Source organism: Anguilla rostrata, chromosome 8 (assembly GCF_018555375.3).
Source record: "Anguilla rostrata isolate EN2019 chromosome 8, ASM1855537v3, whole genome shotgun sequence".
In the NCBI taxonomy this organism is placed as follows: domain Eukaryota; kingdom Metazoa; phylum Chordata; class Actinopteri; order Anguilliformes; family Anguillidae; genus Anguilla; species Anguilla rostrata.
The window spans coordinates 48,969,789-48,987,346 of NC_057940.1; the positions used below are offsets into that span (position 1 = coordinate 48,969,789).

At 45.0% G+C, this 17,558-nt stretch overlaps 2 protein-coding genes and 1 long non-coding RNA gene across 4 annotated transcripts; 2 read left to right on the top strand and 1 right to left on the bottom strand.

Moving 5' to 3' along the window:
• Window positions 1–2,327: 2,327 nt before the first annotated feature.
• On the top strand, window positions 2,328–3,729 carry LOC135260263 (uncharacterized). Its single transcript, XR_010331522.1, has 3 exons — window positions 2,328–2,390; window positions 2,622–2,917; window positions 3,599–3,729. It is a non-coding gene; the product is annotated as an uncharacterized LOC135260263 (long non-coding RNA).
• On the bottom strand, window positions 2,910–6,934 carry LOC135260247 (cilia- and flagella-associated protein 251-like). Its single transcript, XM_064345490.1, has 2 exons — window positions 6,500–6,934; window positions 2,910–3,866 (listed from the first exon to the last, which is right to left on the bottom strand). The coding sequence occupies exons 1-2, from the start codon at window positions 6,580–6,582 to the stop codon at window positions 3,125–3,127; spliced, it is 825 nt and encodes a 274-aa protein (XP_064201560.1). The 5' UTR covers window positions 6,583–6,934; the 3' UTR covers window positions 2,910–3,124.
• sf3b4 (splicing factor 3b, subunit 4) lies at window positions 5,424–17,558 on the top strand. Of its 2 annotated transcripts, XM_064345481.1 has the most exons (8): window positions 5,424–5,839; window positions 11,051–11,213; window positions 12,161–12,289; window positions 13,142–13,194; window positions 13,533–14,022; window positions 14,797–14,970; window positions 15,538–15,705; window positions 17,187–17,558. In XM_064345481.1, exons 2-8 carry the CDS (start codon window positions 11,180–11,182, stop codon window positions 17,351–17,353), a joined length of 1,215 nt encoding a protein of 404 aa, XP_064201551.1. In that variant the 5' UTR covers window positions 5,424–5,839; window positions 11,051–11,179; the 3' UTR covers window positions 17,354–17,558. The 2 variants fall into 2 exon arrangements, with proteins under 2 accessions (XP_064201551.1, XP_064201552.1); XM_064345482.1 differs by lacking the exon at window positions 5,424–5,839 and having other exon boundaries at window positions 11,026–11,213.

Sequence of the window (17,558 nt, forward strand, 5' to 3'; positions counted from 1 at the left end):
ATATTGGTATAGAAGGAGCAGGAAATTTAACTTTACAGTTGAATAACCCGCTCTTTGTAACAAAATATTACAGCCAATGATCTCATTTAAATTAAAAAAACCAGTCTGTTCAGATTCATGTTCTCTCCTGCAGGTGGAATCGCATGTGGGTAAAACGGTCGTAAATTTCCTATTAGAATGTTGCGGTTCTAAAAGTGAAAATAAAAGGTAGACATTTCCCCCAGCGGTGTTGATCTGACGCTGGAAATGTACAACGCGTACTTTCGCATGATATGGGACACACTCGGAACAATGCTGCTCGATTCGAGCCAGCAGTACGGTTTGTTCATAAACATGGGCTCTCAAAACAAAGCCTTCATCGTGTTGTATATTAAGAAAGCGTACAGCAAATAAAGCACGCACGAACAATATCTTGTCTCAACGCTCGAATTCAACAGTACCAGTTACTATACTATCCACAGTTGATATAAACGTATATAATTTCAAGGTAATAATTATGTGAATGACTGCCATTAAGACCATAATTTCACAAAACAAACGATTAACTTGTTTTAAAGCCAAGCATGTAATGCTTGCATATACTGCTGTCCCTGAACCACTGTCACCCCTAGTTTTTGTTCTGGGGGTTTATTTTCGGAACTGGAAGACCCGGTTTATCGTGGTAGTCGTACCAGGATTGAGACAGAAAACCATAACCTTACAAAATTGAAAACCCAGGCGCCAACAGCAGTCCGAGACGGGATACAAGTGTGGACACGTCACTAAGAATTTTAGAAATTTATTCCGCTGATGGGTGAAATTCACTGTTTAACACGAGCAAAAAGACAGGCATAATATGAAAGTTCTGTGGTTTCCAGCAGGAGTCACACTCTGTCCCAAGCTTGTATATGCAATTTTATTTTCATAATCATAATTTTACTGGCCTGTATTATTGACCCCAAACATAGTAAGTGGTTCCTGTGTGTAGTGTGCACTATTATTCAGTAATAATTCAGATATTATAAATATTACAGATATTATAAATAGATATTTAAACTTTACAAACGTTTTACTTATTAATGATAGCGATCTACATTTGGCCCACATGTAATTCAGTCTTTCTTGTGTGCAAGCTCTTTGTTTCCTGTCATTCTTAAACAAAACTAACAGACTGGACAGAAATCAACAAACCACCATTAAAAAAAACATGTTTTATTAAAATAAATATATATTTACAATATTGTATTTCTTTTAAAATAAAATAAAATCACTTTCATGTTACACTGGACGCAACGTAAAATCACACAAATTAGGAGAAAAACTGTGTCATCTGCATGTACAGTCACATTAAAGAAGAAAATGGATGGCATCAAAACCCAAATTCCAACAAGCACCTCACAATCTTTTTTAAAAAGGGCAGCAAATTATTCTGGCTCAACTTGTTGCTAAGCAAGAATTCAGTGCCATTTATTTCATTGGCGAAATGGTGGGCTAGCAATGCCGGCCGCAGAGCTTAACACTAGTGGCTATTTTAAGGCCTGTATTCAATCAACATCTGTCCGTAACTTCGACAAGTGCAAATGCAAGCGTTCCCACTCGCCAAAATGTGTTTATATGCAGAAAAAGTGTAATGCTCGCTTTTAGTTACAGACTTAATGTCAAAATGAATGAATTTTTTTAATCTCACGAGTGTTTATTTCCCGAAGTGAAATCATGAAGAAACATTGTGGGTCATCATCTGCGTATCTGTAAACCAATCTACCACACAGTGCGTGCCTGGATGCACACAAGGGATTCTGAAATGTGGTGAAATCATTTTTAGAAAGTGAGGGAAATTCTTTAATTGATCATGGTTACGTCCTTCTGAGGGGAAACTTGTTGCACTTGGAATGCCTCTCCATTATCTCCATACTTACTTTTAAAAACTTTGGTGTCAATCAAAACTCCTGAGCGACCGTAACCAACCAGCCTCTCTCTTACAGTAAACACTGAAAGTTCAAGTTTAGCACTTTATGGTTTATTAAGACACATACTGCATATGGCTTCTAGACCCAGAGGTTATGGGTTGCAGCAGTACGTTGGGCACACACCTGTCCATCAGTTGTGTCATTAGAACCCCCTTCTATTTGGTAAAAAGGTGTTGGTAATGGTGGATATCATGAAGGGCTCTTTCCCACCATGAACATGATTCTGGTGCCTTTGAAAAACCGTCTATTTTGGTGTAATTTCAAACCAGAAAAAGTCATTCAGACTTTAACTAGCATCCGGGCCAATTAATTCTGCTAATTCCACCGGCTAATACAATACCTACTGCTGTTTACCTGCAGTGGACATTCTATGGAAAATATACAGGGCTGATGGACAGAAGGCAGGTGTGGTGGATGGAACACAGGTGTGATGAGAACACAGTTGTGATGGATGGAACACAGGTGTGATGGTGGAACACAGGTATGATGGATGGAATACAGGTGTGATGGACGGAACGCAGTGATGGATGTAACGTAGGCAAAATGAGAGAACACAGGTGTGATGGATGGAACAAAGTGTGGTGGATGGAACACAGGTGTGATGGATGGAACTAAGTGTGGTGGATGGAACACAGGTGTGATGAAGAGAACACAGGTGTGATAGATGGAACACAGGTGTGGTGGATAGAACACAAGTGTGATGGATGGAACACAGATGTGGTGGATGGAACACAGGTGTGATAGATGGAACACTGGTGTGGTGGATGGAATGCTGGTGTGATGAAGAGAACACAGCTGTGATGGATGAAGCACAGGTGTGATGAGTAAACAAAGTGATGGATGGAACACAAGTGTGATGAATGGAGCACAGGTGTAATGATTTCCCTGTTATTCAGGTGCGCTCTGTGAGCTGAGGATCATTTACCTGGAGTGCCTCACCTGTCCTGGCACACCGCCCCCACACCACGCAGGTAACGAGAATGTCTCCTCCCCCTCTCAGTATCCTCTGACACACTCAGGCTGGGTATGAGCCAGAGATGTCAGCAGCCCCGGGAATCAACTGAAGTCCTGGCCTGTCCACGCAAGACCAGACCGTCGTGCCTTCAATGGAAGGACCCCGCCCTAACACCTTGGTCCTCATATCTGAACCGTACTCCAGGGTTTAAGGAGTTACTCTCTCATTCCCCTGGCATGCCCTGCTCCTCTTCCTCCTCCTCCTTTGTCTCCTCCTCTTCCTCCCCCACTTTTTCCTCCACCTCCTCCTTCCCCATCTGTTCCTCCACCTTCTCCACCTCCTTTTCCTCCTCCTTCTCCATCTCGTCCTCCTCCTCTTTTTCTTCCTCTTCCCCCTCCTTCTCCATCTCTTCCTTCCCCATCTGTTCATCCACCTCCTCCACCTCTTCTTCCTCCTCCTTCCCCACCTCTTCCTCCACCTCCTTTTCCTCCTCCTTCTCCATCTCTTCTTCCTCCTCCTTCCCCACCTCTTCCTCCACCTCCTTTTCCTCCTCCTTCATCTCTTCTTCCTCCTCCTTCCCCACCTCTTCCTCCACCTCCCTTTCCTCCTCCTCTTCCTCCTCCTTCTCCATCTCTTCCTCCTCCTCCTTCTCCTCCACTTCCTCCTCCTCCTCCTCTCTGATGACCTCCCTCTGCAGGGGTGTCCCTGAAAGGGTGCGGGCGCGGTCCAGGACCGGGTGGGCCGCGGTGGTGGTGGCGCTGGTGGAGCTCAGCCTGCGGATGGACTTGCACATGGGGCAGGGGTAGTCGCACAGGCCCTCGATGTCCTGGAAGGCCTGGTTCACGATGCGGTCGGTGCAGGCGTCGCAGAAGACGTGACCGCAGGCCAGGCGCTTCAGCCGCACGTCCAACGCGATGCAGCAATGGCAGTGGGGCGGGTCCAGCTCCTCCGGTTCGGCAGGGGGCCTGGAGGAGGAGGGGGGGGGGGGAAGGTGAGTGTGGTTCCCAAGGCAACGCACCTGGGTCAGGCTGGTTTTGGTAATCAAAATGCTTTAACTTTCCCGATTTTAGGCACAGGACAAATTGAGGAGAGTTGATTGCAATACATTTAATGTGTGTATTGAGTAACCAAAAAAAACTGCCCACCCTATGGCTCTCCAAGACCAGGACTGCAGACCTCTGATTCAGCAAGAGCTACAGGCTAACCCTGTTTTAGCATCCCTGCGGTGCACTAAAGGAATATACATGCATATCTGTTCACCTGTCGGTGTCTCTACAGCAATATATTTACTGCAGAAGGGTGAGTCAGAGTTGCATAAATATTAATGAAAGATGTTCTTTCTCTCGCTAATTATTGTCAGGAGAACATACACACGGCCACGGCTGCTGCGTTTTTGTTGTTCTGTGCTGCCACGGCGACCAGTCGTGCAGCTCATAATCTGCGTTTCAGCGTGAGTTCCTGCCGTAAACACTGCTGCTGAGTCGCACAAAACAAGACCATGTTAAAACCTAGCATACGGCTGGACCTAACACACACAGGGCCCTAGGATTTTGGTGGCCCTAAGCAAATCTGCCCGAGCTGGGGGGGGGGGGGGATGATGCTGTTTGGTTCCGTCGAGCGGGGGGGGGGAGGGGGGTTCACCTGGTAAAATCCTTCTTACTTCATTGTCAGAAATTCGTGCATTCATTTAAATTATCCCCTAGTGCCGAGATAGGGGATGAATCAGGTCATTGCGAAAATAACGTTATTTACCTTAGATAAACATTGGATACCCGTTGGATAAACATTGTGGCCCTAAACAACCGCATAGACAGTTTATGCCACAGGCCGGCCCTGAACACACATGCCCGACCAATGGTGTAACTTCATAACTCGGCCGACCAATGGTATAACTTCATCACTCAGTCAGGCAGTCAGTCACAGACATCTGCGTTTGTAGGGCTGCCAAAAATCTGAAAGCAGCTGGTTTATTTAAGCAAGAGCAGAATCTTTGAGCCTTAAAACAGTATCAAATACTTTATGGAACAGTTCCTTCATTAATATGTATGCATATAGTTCTGCATTCAGAGGAAAATGTACAGTGTTAAATCAACTATGACAGAGTAAATATGATCCCAGCTTGACTCATATAAACTTTGTCATATTTAGCCATTTAACAGATGCTCTTATCCAGAGCAATGGCCACAGATTACATTTTTTTTAAATGTGCAATCCATTTATACAGCTAGATAGATTACTGAAGCAATTCATGTTAAGTATCTTTCTCAAGGGTACAGTGGCAGTGCCCCATTGGAATCAAACTCGCAACGTTAGCGTAACGAGCCCAGTTCTCTCGCCCTGATACGTTACTGCAGCCGACACAGTGATACAATAACATTACCGTAAAAGGCCACTGAAGCTGAATTAACATTCAACGCGTTTACTGCTTGACTGCATACTTAATAAGGTTTTCTGAATTTGCATTTGCCTTAAGGCATTTGGCTTATGTTCTTGTCTGGAGAGTAGGCCTACATACAACAAGGCTAGAAGAACAGGTGCTACACTCATTAAATCACGGACGCATTTGACTCCAATGCAGAGACGAGTGCAACAAGTACAAACAACGTTTTTACAATCCAGAGTCGATAATACGATACCGCTGACTAAATTATACCCACTGGACGAACTGCTTTATGTCGATATGGGCAGAACAGGTCGGTGGCTGACTGAAAAAAATGTTTTTCCATAATTTCTTACGGAATTACCGCCAATCAGTGAAAGTTTACAGAGGAAATAATTTCTGAATATACGTTTTTTGCACGAGACTATTAATGGATGATTAATGTGTGTCGTTGCGCTCATTCCTACACGTAGGCTAGTCTTACTCCACTGTACATGTAATTAAGGATATGGTGAAGAAATGTAATCATACTATGTAGGCCTGCCGACGCAATCTGAGGTAAGTGGCTCTAATTTGTAGCATAAGTAGCCTACATTAATGCGTCACGTATGTGGACTACTTTTATTTAGCCTACTTACTTTGACTTTTAAGCTAGCTCGCTACATACTGTGGGCAACAGGCATGTTTCCCGCTCCTGTCCACTAAGAACACATGTTCATAAACGTCTTTCATTCAAGAAAATTTTAATTGAACCCAGGTGCTCAGGAGCAGTTAGCACTGAAATGTTTTTCAGTTCACGTTAACAGCCTGGAATTCCTTAAAACAACCTCTCCCATACCGAAACTGAGCGCGCAGCAGATCGACCGCATTTGTGCAATCCTGTCGCTTTTTGGCTGAAATACTCTTGCAACTTCAACACAGCAAGACAAAGTAGACTTCACTGACGAGTGTAAATGGACAGTAAACGCTAAAATCTCATATACCCATTGTGTTGATAACTATTCTCAAATTAGGTTAAACTTGCTTGTATGTATATTGAAAAATAACTCACCTTTCAATTGCAGCTCTTGCCCGCGGTATTACCACTTGCGTCAGGAGAATTCTCCCACAAACACCTATTTTAGGCTACCCATCCCATCCGTACGATCAAACAGATGCATAAAAACATGCTGGTGTACTTTTTGGACATTAAGTCCAACCAACTCGGTATTTACACACCTCGGCGTCGGCGTGGATGGCGGCGGCGCGCGCTTCAGACAGTCAAAGCCGAGACACGATGAGATCCTCCGTAGCAATTCCATGCCGACACGGCGACACCTCTCATGGTCCCCTGCTGTCACGTCCTCGTATATAAAAATATACTTTCCACCATACTTTTACCGTGCCAAAATGCCTCGAGCAAGATAATATGGTTTGTGATAATAATGCGTTTTAAAGATCCTAATGACAACGAATGGTCCCATCCGTACGTCCCATCTCATAATAGGCTATAAACCTACCGATTTTGACTCAACCTGCCAACTTCAAGGTATACAGAGAACAGAAATCAGATTCAAAAGGGCGACCGCTTGGAGCAAACGAACTCCTTCTAAATCCGAAGGACTTGGAGGCCAAAACTCGTTCCCAAACCGGTACAGCCAGGTCTGAGCTGGATTCATATCTATTCTGCAATCATCAATCAGAGAAAATGCATCGACGTACACAGTTAATCGCTTCTGCGGTTTTTAATTTATTTTATGTCAGTTCACATTTTTCGAAATTACGAGCCAAGTTAAACTGACTATGCATTTAGGTGGCTAAAATATGAGGCCAGTTAATCGGACGACGGGCGTGATTTTGACCCCTTAGGATATTGTGTGACTAGTATACTTCATTCCCGCTATCTTTAGCATATCTGTCATTTAATTGCAAATATCACCCCTATCGATCGCTGGTGTCAGGCCTATATATAACAACGCTCATTTGGAATGCTTTGCAACCTCTGCGAATTGATGGACTTCTCAGAAGATAGTGTAGGCCATAGATGTATCCACATATAAATAATTACTAATCGACGTGGTTTGAAGACTCGTCTCTTCAGACTATACATGGACTAACTAATTATCACCACTCTGTGGGGCACTCCCAACCCGCGAACATTTTTGTAAATTCAGTCGTTCTACTTTGTTCCTGTAGTTCCTATAAAATGAATTTGTTAAAGGGCGGGGGGATATGAAAGTACATAGTACCCTATGCAACTTAAAATTTGCCGTTTCTCATAGATATTTAACGACTAATATATAACCTTTAGATTTTGTTTCAAATTTGCACAAGATTGAAGGTAAATTATATAATAAGTGGTTATATGCGGTCATAACAGCTTCATACAGAAGTATGAAAACCGAAAATCCGTTGTTTGCCTAACTCAAGATTTTAAGTCATCCAGGCTACTTGTTATTTTTAATAAAGCCTCCTTTACATTTTTTACTGCATTATATAGGGCTCAGTTAAAGGTAGTGCTCCCATAATGAGCCGGTACTTACACTACAATGTTGATCTTACCAACAGCCTTTTTGGTGTGAGTAGAACCATTCTAATGGATTGAGAAAAAGATATGGAAATGCTTAAAAATTCTTGAAATTGTAGTTTATAATTCACGTGATCCAGTAAAGACAAGGGAAAATAAAATGAAATATTAGACAGAAAATTATTTTTTTAATGCCTGATGAATATAAAATATAGACCAACAATGACTTGCCTTATGATTTAGGCAGGACATTAAAAATCTCTGCATAAAATCACTGCATAAAACTGCTGCATTTGCAGTGTTTTGAAGGAGTGAAATATCACACAACGGGAAACTGAGTAAGCACAAAACACATTTTTGAAATTATTAAATCATTTATTTAATGAGAAATGTTATCAAACACCCAAATCACTCATGTGAAATTGTGGGATTCACGGAAGAGCTTTGTGGCCTCAGGACCTGCCATTGCCATTATTACTTACTTACCATTATTGAAGGAACCATGAATTCTGCTCTGTTCCAGACCAGAAAAATCATCTATCTATGAGCTGAAGCTGAAGTGTAATTGGGTTATGCAGCAATACAATGATCCAAAACACAAAAGCAAGTCCATATCTGAATGGGTGAGAAGAAACAAAATTAAAGTTCTGGAGTGGCCTTGTCAAAGTCCTGATTTGAACTCAGCTGTGGTGGGACCTGAAACGAGCAGTTAATGCTCGAAAACCTACCTGAATTAAAGCAGTTCTGCAAAGAAGAGCGGGCTAAAATCCTCCACGGCGATGTGAAAGCTTTTGGCTGCAGTTATTGCTGCTAGGTTTAAGGGGGTAATTATTTCACTAAATGAATTAATCATTTTTCAAAATGTGTTTTGTGCTTTCTCCCTTTTGTGTTAACTTCCCTTTGTGTAATATTACATTTTGTCTAAAGATCTGAAACCATTCAGTGTAACAAGTATGCAATAATAGAGAAAATCAGGAAAGGGGGCAAATACTTTTCACAGCACTGTGGTTATTTGCAAACTTACTTTTATAAGTTTTGCACTTGCAACTTTTTAATTCTTTTTCAGGTCCATACGCATGCAGAGACCTTTTGAGGGGCAGGTGCTCAAAGTGAGAAATGGCCACACCAAACTAGAAAACTTGTTTGACGTCATCCAGTTATTATACAGAATATACTGTACTTTACCAAATGAATGAAAATTAATGAGAGCAACAGTAATTAACAAGTTTGGTTTGTCAATTTGTTATGTAGTTCCTTTACGGTACACTAGAGGGCATATTTGCTTCGTGGATAATCTGAATTTGTACCTTGAATGCATTGTGAGAAATGGCTGGGATAACGTGACGTTTTCTGGTAGGACTATTCTAGTGTTCATAATGAAAGGCAGAAAGATCTGTTAACAGTCTTTATTTCCATGTCTTTCCATTTTTATGATCTAAAGCAGATTATCCATTTCATTAAATACTTCTTTTTCTTTGATGAAAGCAGAGTAATTTTTTGTGATTTTGTGTTAGATTTTTCCTCTCAGGGACTCTGTTCAGTGAGCACAGGTTTGATCCTCCAGCCATGTAACACACTGGATTTGTGCCCATTGAAATTCAATGTTTTACAGTTCACAATTTTGCAGGTACATTTTCAAAACTACATTTTCGAGAATTTCAGAAGTTTTCCTGACTTCAACAATTTGTTATGCTTTGCGTACTCATTATGCCTTGTGAGCAAGCAAGACTTGGACACAAAAGATTCGTAAATATTTATCCTTATTAGTTCAGTGTAAAAGACATTGAGGCATTTTTGGTCGTGTGCAAAAACTGCATCATTGCGAGAAACATCAAGGATAAAAACAGAATACCGCTTTAGGAATGTCTGGGACACTACTGGGTCCTCAGATTCTTCCTTTTATGGGCAGTGTCATGATGTGTGGAACTTTGAAGTGGCTGTAAAATATTCTGGGTTTTTTTTTCTTGCAGAAAAAGGGGGAGGGGGGCATACAAAATTAGTGAGAAGAACCCACTGAACTCTATCCGCTCTATGGGAAAACCACCCAGGAATGGGGGGGGGGGGGGTGATAATGTGATGTCACAATGGGTGACATCACCACTGCGGTGAGACCCTGTAGGATCTTGAATCTGTTTGAGTTCAGAAAACTGAAATGGGTTTTTATCCACAATGCAACAATCACAAGCTTAATCTTATTTTAGGAGCTGACCAAAGCTGACCGTAATCCACAGTGTTGTCAAACACCACACAGCCAAAGCAATGGGGCAAGGTTATATAGTTTTAAAAAAAAATCAAACTCAAGAAATATGTAAAAAAAATGCTGGGCTGCATTGACTTTGTTATAACTTTTTCATACTCAGATATGATGACTTAGAATCGGCAGAAATGCTGCAGAAGGAATGACCTATTTTAGTAGAAGGACACTCTCTCTCTCTCTCTCTCTCTCTCCCCTCTGTCCTCTCTCTCTCTCCCCCATCTCTCTCTGTCTTCTGTCCTCTCTCCCCATCTCTCTGTTCCTCCTTCTCTCTCTGTCTCTCTCCCCTAACCTCTCCTCACTTCCCCCATCTCTTTCTCTCTTTTCTCTCTCCCCATCTCTCTTCCTCCCTCTCTCTCTCTTGCCCTTGCTCTCTCCCCTCTCTTTCTCCCCCACCTCTCTCTCTCCCTTCATTCCCTTTCCTGCTCTCTCCCTCCTCTCTCTCTCTCCTCTCTCCCCCTCCCATCTCTCTCTCCTTGCTCTCACTCAAAGTCAAATTCAAAATGCTTTATTGGCTGACAAGACATATCTTGTGTTGCAAAAGCACAGAACAGAACATATACAATTGAGCACATAAACATAAATCTAGTCATATGGTGTACAGACACACATAGGCCTATCCTAATATGCTCACTGGTTGTCTCTCTGTTTCTGGCAAGCTGTTACGTAATTTGCGGCTTGTCCAATGCATGTTTCCCTAATAAATAGGGTGGTTATTTAAAATTTTAAATTCTGGGTATATTTTTATGATCTTGAGGTAGAAATTCTCCCTTATGTTGTGTTAATTTTTACATGTTGTGAGGGATTGTAGCTCTGTCTCCACCGCTCCCTGACTGCAGTGTGAGCACAGTCTGTCCTCTTTCAGCAGCCAGGTCTGCCTGTATCGGCCTATTTCGATGACCAGGCTGTGCTGAGTCTGTACATTGTCAAGGTTTTTCTCTGCTTGCTACCTGTCACCATGTTTGTATGATCATCCATAACAGTATGATTTCATCCGGGTTGGTTGTAGATTACTGGAACGATGCACTGCACTCTCCGGAACGGTAGGGGGCGAATGCACACGAGCCTCGACCCGAAAAGTACACCGAAGAACAGTTGAAACACTTCCGCCCTACGACGTTAGCACGCCGAGGCTATCATGGCGGCAGGACCAATTTCGGAACGAAATCAGGGTATGGCATACGTTTAAATGAAAGAAATGCATGTATTGTGTCTCAATGAGTGGGACTATGTTTATTGAAGGGGGTGCCTGAAATTGTGTCGTTTTGTTAGTACTATGGGGCATTATAAAGTAGATCGGCTACCGGCTAATGTGTTGGGTAATGTTAGCTAGCTAGTTAGCTAACTAGCTGAAGAATAAAGGAATTCGCAAGGTTCTCAAATTGAGAAATTTGAAGCAGAACACATTGCTGCTATTACGGTCACTCGTACCTGCTGTATAACCATGACTGTACAGGTTTATAATTGGATGGTCGTTTTAGATTACGAGCAGTTGTAGCTACAACCTGAAGTATCTTAGATTTGGTAGTTCAATCGACCTAACATTAATCGGATCTCTTACTACATACATAACTGTCCACCTAACCATACAATGTGTTTTGGGGACGTGCGCTGTATATTGCCTGAAAGTTATTCAGAACCAATTCGTTTGCTACCGCGCTGTTGGAATAGTGAGCTGTTCATTTTAGAGCCGTGCATTTTATTTTCCTAGAACAAAGTTCGCTATCCCTGCTGAAAATTCCGTCTAAGACCAGCTGGGATTCTAAGATAGTCATAACTGTTTTGTGGCTGGTTATGCTTATAAAGTAAGCTGGTGGCCAAACTGCTACAGACTGGTTGACTATATAACTGCTCGACCAGCTAAAACCAGCAAGTGTGGAAAACGCAGCTTAAATCAGCTTAGGCTGGTTAAAGATGGAATTCTCAGTACGGATATTATAGATCTTCCTTGGCTAGCAATGAAGGTTTATTAATTTGTTACTCCTCTAAACTAAAATAAAATAGTGTCCTGTATTTTACTGCACTGAGCGATCTCCAAGGTGTGCACCGGCGAAGTATCCAGTATGTTGTTATGGTAAGACTGACTGACCGGTTCTCCCCCCCCCCCCCCGCCCCGTAGATGCCACGGTGTACGTGGGCGGTTTGGACGAGAAGGTTTCGGAACCCCTTCTGTGGGAGCTGTTCCTGCAGGCGGGGCCGGTCGTGAACACTCACATGCCCAAGGACCGGGTCACCGGCCAGCACCAGGGTGCGTGTGTTCCGCAACATGTTCCGGCGTCCCTGGGTCCTAGTGCTGTTTGTTTGGCTGTTCTAGTTATAGGTCATTAGCGTGTTCTTTTTGTTCATTTGATTGTTTCTGCTGCAGTACGTTACATAACATTTATTTAGCAGACGCTTTTATCCAAAGCGACATACAATAAGTGCACACCGAAGATCATTGGAACAATAAAACACAGGTCCGACGAGGTACAGTACTCATTTGGTAGCAATAATTGATAGCCATGAACACATTAAGTCCAGTTCACACAGTAAACATTACTCTGTGACCTAAGCCTATGCCAAGTCAAACTAGGAGGCATGACCAGCTACAACATCAAGATAATGATACAAAGTAAAATATAAGTGCTGGATGGAGGTATATGTAACATGAAAGTGACACTGGAGGAACATGTGTAGCATGAAATAGGGGGATTTAAGTGATAAAATGATCCCAGATTGGGAGTACCCTGCAGAGTGGTGATAGTTATTTAGTCCAGGTATAGTTTGAAGAGATGCGTCTTCAGACCATGGCGGAAGATTGGCAATAAGGGAGTGGTTGCCTGGAGGGACGGGGAGTTTGTTCCACCACTGGGGAGCTAGGGTGGAGAAGCTTAGTGGTAGGGACGAGCGAGAAACCATTCACCTGGATGGCAGCAGGGGGTGCATGGCAGATGCATGCAGTGGGAAAGCCCATTGTGTGCTTCAATACTAGTCCTAGTTTTAGGCAACCAAATATGGTGGAACAATACCTAGTTACAACACCTTATTTAGAATGGTACTTATGGGTATTCCATGAATCCAAAATGCTGTGGATATTAATTTTTATTCTCCTCTCTTTCAGGCTATGGCTTTGTGGAGTTTCTGAGTGAGGAGGATGCTGATTATGCCATAAAGGTAAAAAAAGCCTTTTCCTACTTTTCAGAGTAGTCCAGAGTCCCCCTAGTTGCTGAAGTCCCGGCTTGACACAGTGCTGGATACTCTGTGATCGATGCTTTTAGCCAAAGGGACTAACAAAACGTGCATTTAGCATGGTAAGCAAACCAGCACTGGAGCTCCAGGTGGGTGGAGTTACTATCATGTAAGTGCTGTTGTTGAGGTACAAGCTCAGCAGTGTAAATTTAGAGGAGTATTTGCCTGCTTATGTATTTATTTTTTAAATGAGGTGTAGACTGAGTAGGCGGTTGTTCAGAGTCGGTGGGGCTTCCCTCCTGACGCGTGGCTGTGTTCTGCAGATCATGAACATGATCAAGCTGTACGGGAAGCCCATCCGCGTCAACAAGGCCTCGGCGCACAACAAGAACCTGGACGTGGGCGCCAACATCTTCATCGGCAACCTGGACCCCGAGATCGACGAGAAGCTGCTGTACGACACCTTCAGCGCCTTCGGGGTCATCCTGCAGACGCCCAAGATCATGCGCGACCCGGACACGGGCAACTCCAAGGGCTACGCCTTCATCAACTTCGCCAGCTTCGACGCCTCGGACGCCGCCATCGAGGCCATGAACGGCCAGTACCTGTGCAACCGGCCCATCACCGTCTCCTACGCCTTCAAGAAGGACTCCAAGGGCGAGCGGCACGGCTCGGCCGCCGAGCGGCTGCTGGCGGCCCAGAACCCGCTGTCCCAGGCCGACCGGCCCCACCAGCTGTTTGCCGACGCGCCCCCGCCGCCCTCCGCCCCCGCGCCCGTCATCACCTCGCTCGGGGCGTCGCTCCCCATGCCCGGTGAGTCGCCGAACCTCGCCCGCCTTTCCCCTTTTGTGTTCGGCGTCCTCGCGCCTGTCCTTCCCGGGCCCTCAGTTCTAGAGCGTCTGAGTGCTGTAGAGGCTGAACTGGGATCAGTTTAGCTGTTTCGCTCATAGTGGGAAAGGCTGGGATAAGTGAAGGAAAACCTGATCCAGGATCAGCACTCCTTCACATTACATTTATTTAGCAGATGCTTTTATCCAAGGCGATGTACAAAAGTGCATTTCATGGTCATGGACAACTACAAAACACTGGTTCCATAAGGCACGGTACTCATTTCGTACAACTATATCTAGCCAAGAACACAGTTCAGTTCACACAGTGAACACTATTCTGACCTAGCTTTATGCCAAACCAAACCAAGTCACTCCTGCTCCTGAGACGCTTCATAAATTTGGGCCCCGTTTCACGAAGCGGGATTACTGAGTCAGCTGCATAACTGCACTGGAGTAAAACCAGGAACCCGCCAAAATCTGGAACATGGACTGAAGTGAATGGAGCCGTTCCGGGTTTTACTCAGCGCAGTTATCCAGCTTAGTAAAATACCCCCCTATAATTCGGCCCTGGAATCCTGTTTGCACTTGCATTTGGGCTCTGGGCTCACAGACTCTCATCCATTAGCAGGGCTTGCATTTGTCTGCATTCGTACGGCTGCAGACGCAGCTTTGCTCTGTCTCCCTGACTCTTACCCTGTGTCCCACAGGCACAGCTTTGCTCTGTCCTGTCGCCCTGACTCTTACCCTGTGCCCGCAGGTCTGCCCCCTCCCGGTGCGTTCCCCCCCGTTCCGCCCCCGGGCTCCATGCCCCCCGGAATGCCCCCCGGCATGCCCATGCCCCCGGCCCCCGGGACGCCAGGACCCCAGGGAGGGGGAGGGGGACCCCCGCCGGGACCGCCTCCGTTCCCCCCCGGCGGCATGCACCCCCCAGGTAAGGTCTCCGGCCCTGTCTTGCCATTTAGGAATTTAGGGCAGTACTGTTTCATGGACATCCAGTCTAGGAGAGTCTGTTCCAGCTGTTCTATGTTTTAAATGGTACTTGAAGCAGGATCTTGCCGTGTCTCTAAGACCATGTGGGCGAAGGACTGTGGGTGATGATGATTTTGATGCTGGGGACACGCCGCACGGCTGGTCTTAGTTCAGTGAAAGATCCGAGTGCTTCTCTAGGCAAAAACAACTGAAGGAAAAAAACAAATAATAGTACAAGCGAAGCTTTGCCAATGAAAAAGTGCCCTTCTGTGTTCCCCTCTCTACTCCTCGCTCTCACTTTCTCTCTCTCTCGCTCTCTCTCATGCTATCTCACTCCCTCTGTCTCTTGATCTCTCCCTCTCCATCTCTGTTTCTCTGTCTCTCACGTTCTTTCTCTCTCTCTCCCTCTCTCTCTTACTCACTTTCTGTTTGTTGCGGTCTTACACACATGCTCTCTCCCTCCCTCCCTCCCTATCTCTCTCTCTATCTCTCTCTCTCATTCACTCGCTCTGTTCCCCGTGGCACACAGGAATGCCCCAGATGCCCATGCCCCCGCCCGGCCCCCCAGGGATGGTGCCCCCCCCACCGGCTCCTCCTGGGTCCAACCAGCACCGGGCCCCCCCGCCCCCGGGCATGCCCCCGCACGGACCCCCCCACATGGGCATGCCGCCCAGAGGACCCTTCGGTCCGCCCATGGGTAAGTGCACCTCTGCTGCCCCCTGCTGGATCGGAGGCAGTTTCGTTTTTAAATGTAAATACCTACACCGCCATTGCGGTATGCATTCGATAGGGTTTTCCTTACAGTAAAACCACAGTGGTGTTATACTTTTTTTAAATTTTATTTCAAAGCCAGTCAGGAGCTTTGAACCATAAATAAGAACCATCCTCTCTCACAAGTAAAAAAAAATTACATACTAATAACTTACCAATAATACTAATAATAGCAGGCTTATTATTACAAATTTTTGCTGCAGAACAGATGAGACGCTTAAAATGTTCTTGAGTCCATTAAAACTATCAAAGAGGCGGTGCTAAAACAAGGCTAATCTTCTAAAGCTTTTTCTCAGGCCTGTATTATCTGTGAACAGGATTGGGCTTTGGGGGGCATCACATTGACAGAAAAGTGCAAATGTTTACTTTGCTCACCGTTCACTTTCATTCCGAACTGCGCAAAGGGCGAATTGACGTTGTCATTTCTGGAGATTCGCCCCTCGCGTTCGGTTGAAGTTCAACTGTGCTGCACTCTGACTCGCGAATTTGTGGGAACATGGAAGAAGCACTAGAAATGCTTCTTTCGTGACCTTGGCGAAATTCTAAATGGAGGCTGGCTGTCTCCTAGCATTCAGTGCTACATGACACATCTGTGCAAGGTTACAGAAACAAAAGTTGTTTTAAAAAGCAGCCAATTTAGAGGCTGCTGCAAAACGGCGCTGGATGACAATTCATTTTTCTGTGAAAGTTGGGACTGGCGATACTAGCCAATAGCAGTTCATTGCTAAATTCACTGTATCACTTCTGATTGGTACTTGGCTACATAGCTAGGTACCATTCGCCTGTGATACATTAAGGCTAGCTATGAAAAGCTGTTAGCTGGAATAGTCAGGTAGCTTTGTAAACTCTACAGAAATGTAGAAATGTTGCTGCAGACTTATTTGAACTCGTGGAAGAGAAGTTGAATTTAGCAGCCCGAGTGGTAGCTATACTACAAACCTGTAACCTTTCTAGACTAGTTAAGTTTTCCCTCTTGCCCATCTTGGGTGACATAGCTCAGGAGGTAAGTGCGGTTGTCTGGCAGTCGGAGGGTTCGATCCCCCGCCCTGGGCATGTCAAAGTGTCCCTGAGCAAGACACCTAACCCCTAACTGCTCTGGTGAATGAGAGGCATCAATTGTAAAGCGCTTTGGATAAAAGCGCTATATAAATGCAGTCCATTTACCATTTACCAAACTACATGACATCATATCCGGTATTGCTGCAAAGAGTGAAGCAAGCTTTTTTTAAATCAGTGTGTCCCCGCCCCGTTATAATTGAACCGGTCCAGTGTAAGATGTGTCGTTGCGGACTGAAAATGCACACGCTAATGTAAAACACGTTTTTGTTCCTGTGTAACTGTTCGCAACGCGCGAAGCGATGGTCGGAGTCGGCCTGGAGTCACCTGACCTGTTCTCCGCCCCCGCAGGTCCGCCCATGCCCCCCGGGATGAGGGGCCCTCCTCCGATGCCCCCCCCAGGTTACGGAGGCGGCCCGCCGCGCCCGCCCCCCTTCGGCTTCCAGAGGGGGCCGCCCATGCCCCCCCGGCCCCCGGTGCCCCCGAGGGGCCCCATGAGAGGACCAATGCCCCCTTAAACTCCCCCAGTGCCCAAACCCCTCCCCTCCTCTCCCCCTGTTTCCGTTCCTTTTTACTTTCTGTCCAGTTTCTGGTCATGTTTTCACTTTTACAGCAAGTTTTTATTTTGGGTTATGGAGGAGTCGCTGCCTTGTCTCGACATTTTGTGTTTTTTGTTTTTGCCATTGTACAGAGTTAGGATTTGAAATAAAGGTTTTAATACAA